General features: G+C 32.1%; 1 protein-coding gene across 1 annotated transcript; it reads right to left on the bottom strand.

Annotated features, from left to right (window-relative positions):
- Nucleotides 1–942: 942 nt before the first annotated feature.
- LOC131647918 (uncharacterized) lies at nucleotides 943–3,021 on the bottom strand. The gene is made up of 3 exons (XM_058917734.1): nucleotides 2,885–3,021; nucleotides 1,351–1,513; nucleotides 943–1,232 (listed from the first exon to the last, which is right to left on the bottom strand). The coding sequence occupies exons 2-3, from the start codon at nucleotides 1,510–1,512 to the stop codon at nucleotides 1,185–1,187; spliced, it is 210 nt and encodes a 69-aa protein (XP_058773717.1). The 5' UTR covers nucleotide 1,513; nucleotides 2,885–3,021; the 3' UTR covers nucleotides 943–1,184.
- Nucleotides 3,022–3,618: the final 597 nt, after the last annotated feature.

The raw sequence follows: 3,618 nt of genomic DNA, 5'->3' as shown, positions 1-3,618 counted from the left end.
CTTTGTAAAAAAAAATTTCGCAAAATTTGGTAACACTATAAAAATCATTTTTAAAAAAAGGCAAAACAAACGGGCCCTATAGGACTAATTGATAACAATAAACAGTTGTGGTTATTGGAAATTCTATAGATCCATTGTGGATGATCTACAATTGTGGATCCGTTTGTTTTGGCTTTTCATAAAAATCATTTTTGAAATACAACTTTTTAAAAAAATTGTAATTTTGACTAAATTTTGGTCTTCAATAATGTATGTTTATGTTATAGGATGTCAAAATTAGTGTTTCATTTTAAAACAAACGAATTTTAAAAAAATTGTAATTTTTTTTTTGAACCAATTAATGTAATATTTTAAAAAACGATTTTGAAAAATCTATTTTTAAAAATATAAAGAAAATCCATTTTTTTAAGGCTGAAACAATCAGGCCCTATAATGCTAACAAAAATAGATTCTCCCAAAATAAAGCGAGTCAATTTATAATTCAGCCTTCTCTTTAACACTAGAATATATGATCTTGCGATATCCACTTAAAAAAGCACGAGGTAGCCTCTTATTGAGTTTTGTATTTGATATAGTTCATTCATTCTTACAAAACCAAAGTGGAGAAGAACGGGAAGAGAGTTTTCTTTATAAACTCTTGTCAGACTCTAATACCATATTAGAGAAAATGCTCGGCGAGGACCATGCATGCTCGACCAGCAGTGGTGCTCATGTTCCAATCATCGAACAAATAGTTCCCAGCCCTCGCAAAGCCATTGTCTACCTTCAAATTCTATTTGATTCAAGAAATACTCAAAATGGTGCCTACATCATAACATCTCTTTGATTCAAACTCGTGTACTTTGTTTTCGCATGCAATTTCAGTGGTTGGCTAAATGGCAAATCAAAATATCTACCGACAAAAAAATGCTTCTATAGAAGATGCTCGACACAGGAAAAACATGAGCTAGAACAATCAATATTAACACACAACACAAGTACTAACTCATAAACCAGTTACACCAAACATACGGCGAACCATATTCATTCACATACTAAACCTCCATTGGTGATCAAACTCCGTAATCAAGCATATTTATTAAGACACTTAACATTAAAGCAAAGAAAATAGACAGTACATATTGAGGAAGTTCTCTTAAGTTTGAGCTACAAAACACCCACCTCTTCGATCAGGAACTCACAAGTCATTCTTTCTTTCCTATTCCAAGTGACATATTGTAGATCCCTCGACCCTGAACAAAAGGAATAGAATAATGTCAAAATTCAAAAAGATGCACCAAGGAGATCCAGCTCCAAGATAACTTCAAATTGGCAAAGTTAATACAAATTCTACGAAGATTTCTAACTTACAATCAGAAACAACGAAGTTCCTGCCAAAGCAATTGGTATTGCAACAGATGTAACCTTATCCAACGGCCCTTTGAGGTATGTGTGTTTTGGGATATTCTGGAAATACTTTTGCTTCTCAACAATCTTCACACGTGGTCTAAAGGGTGGTTCCACTTCCGACATCCTGCATAATCATGTTCTCTTAAATGTTTTCCCCAACACGGAAAAATTATAGAGATAGATAGCGCATGAAAAACATAGAAAATGTTCACTCAAAAGGAAAAAACATCCTCCACACATTACAAACATAATAGTATTGAAATACATTGTTAGAGCCAAATCAAGCATACAAGTAAATCAATTGCAAAAACAACAAAGTTGTAAATGCTCGTTGCAAAAAGGCCCAAATGCAGCTCCAAACTACTACTGAACTTCCAAACCAAACCACAGTTTATATCTTTCAGTTCGCTAAACTTTTGATACCACGGATCAAAGGTTTTAAAGATATAATTTCACATGCAACTCAAGCATGAAGAACATCAAAATATAATGTAATGAATTTCACTCCTCTAAAATGAATGGTGCACTAGAGAAGGTAAAGTGAAAAGTTGCATCCATTAATTAAGGAACTATAACTAATAAAGTTAGTTAGCATATACACATACTTATTGAATTTCCAATGAATGACTAGTGCAACATCACAATTCACCCTCCTCTGTCAAGTCTACTATGTGACTTATTACATTAGGTTATGGGCCGTCCGCAAGCCCAAGAGAAAATTCCAAGTAGAAAGGCGCACAGAACTGGTAGTCCTTCACATTGACCGGAAGCGGACAATTTCATCATTCAACGCATCAATCACCGTCCAATTCAATCAAACGCATGTTTGTATATAAAGGTAAAGCGCGCTATTTCAGGTATACAAATTTATTCTCACTATCACATTACTTCTCATTCTCTCATTGCAGGTCAGCCCTCTCTCCATCGCATTGGAAACTTATGAAACATGAGTTAATCAGCATTAATAATCCCTGAAATTGAAAATCTCTTATCAAATTAGTCATTTTGACTCATTCAATTTAGACTTGAAATTTACTCAAAGGGACTGTTTTGATATGAGTATTTTCAATTTCAGATACCATTTTGAAATTACTTTAACTTAAATAACCAAATTGTTGTCCCTTACAAGTTGATAACTAAAAATTGGTATTCGGTTTCTAAATTAGAATATATGATTGTATCTGAAAATAATTGATAAACATTATCAAAGATTTCACCCTAATCAGCATACTGTAATACTACCTCCGTTCCTTTATATAAGAGACAACTAATTTTTTAGATTCATTGAATAATTAATGTATTTGGTCAGTTTATAGACTAGATACATTGATTATTCAATGAACCTAAAAAGTGAATTGTCTCTTATATAAAGGAACGGAGGTAGTATTTCATAGCAATTAGTTATAGAACAATGAAACCCTAAAAACAAAAAGAGAATATTGATTTGTAATCCAAAGTATGAATATAATGAAGAGAGTGGAGAGTAGAAGCTTACTTTGAACGACGGATAAAGCGCGACGGTTGTTGAAGAGAAAATGGGTCTTCGATTGCTGTGGCTAAGAAGCTTTCAACTCAAAATAGCAATAAATGCTTCCTAGATTCTTCTTGTAATAAGATATTCCCTTTTTAATGCTGTATGTCTTTTGCAATTTTATTTTATTTTTTAATTAAATACATTAATTTTTTTTACCTCAAATTATATTTTATTTTATTTTTAACCCCTCAAATTTATGAACGATAAATTAAACTTTAAATAGATTGTCTTAATCATATCATTTAATAATTGATGAAATTTACTCTTTGTAAAGGATGTTGTAAAACTTTTTCTTCACTTCTAGTAATTTAAAAATTCTCAAAAATTTCATTATTTGAAGTATGTTTTTTCATTAATAAGGACAACTCATAATGAGAATGAGAGGGAGATAGATTGTGATGTGAAATGAAATTTGACAAAGGATAAGAAGTACTTTTGAAAGATTGAGTTGATGTAGTAAGAGAATTGCAAATGTAGTCTTGCAAATAAGAGGGGTGGTGACTGACTCTTGAAGAAACTCTGGTTGGTGGAATGAGTTGATCACCAGTATGAGATGCAGGAGGTAAAGTATTGTCTATTGGAGTCATTTGTGGGGGAGTTATTATGTGAAATGGGGTTAGGTTGGTCAAATATAGTAGGATCATTGGTAAGATTATCCAATGTATTAGGATGGATTTGGTTTATATAAGTAGATT

This window comes from Vicia villosa, linkage group LG2 (assembly GCF_029867415.1).
Source record: "Vicia villosa cultivar HV-30 ecotype Madison, WI linkage group LG2, Vvil1.0, whole genome shotgun sequence".
Taxonomy (NCBI): Eukaryota; Viridiplantae; Streptophyta; class Magnoliopsida; order Fabales; family Fabaceae; genus Vicia; species Vicia villosa.
The sequence above is the reverse complement of the archived record's forward strand: the minus strand, read 5'-3'. Positions and strand labels throughout refer to the sequence as shown.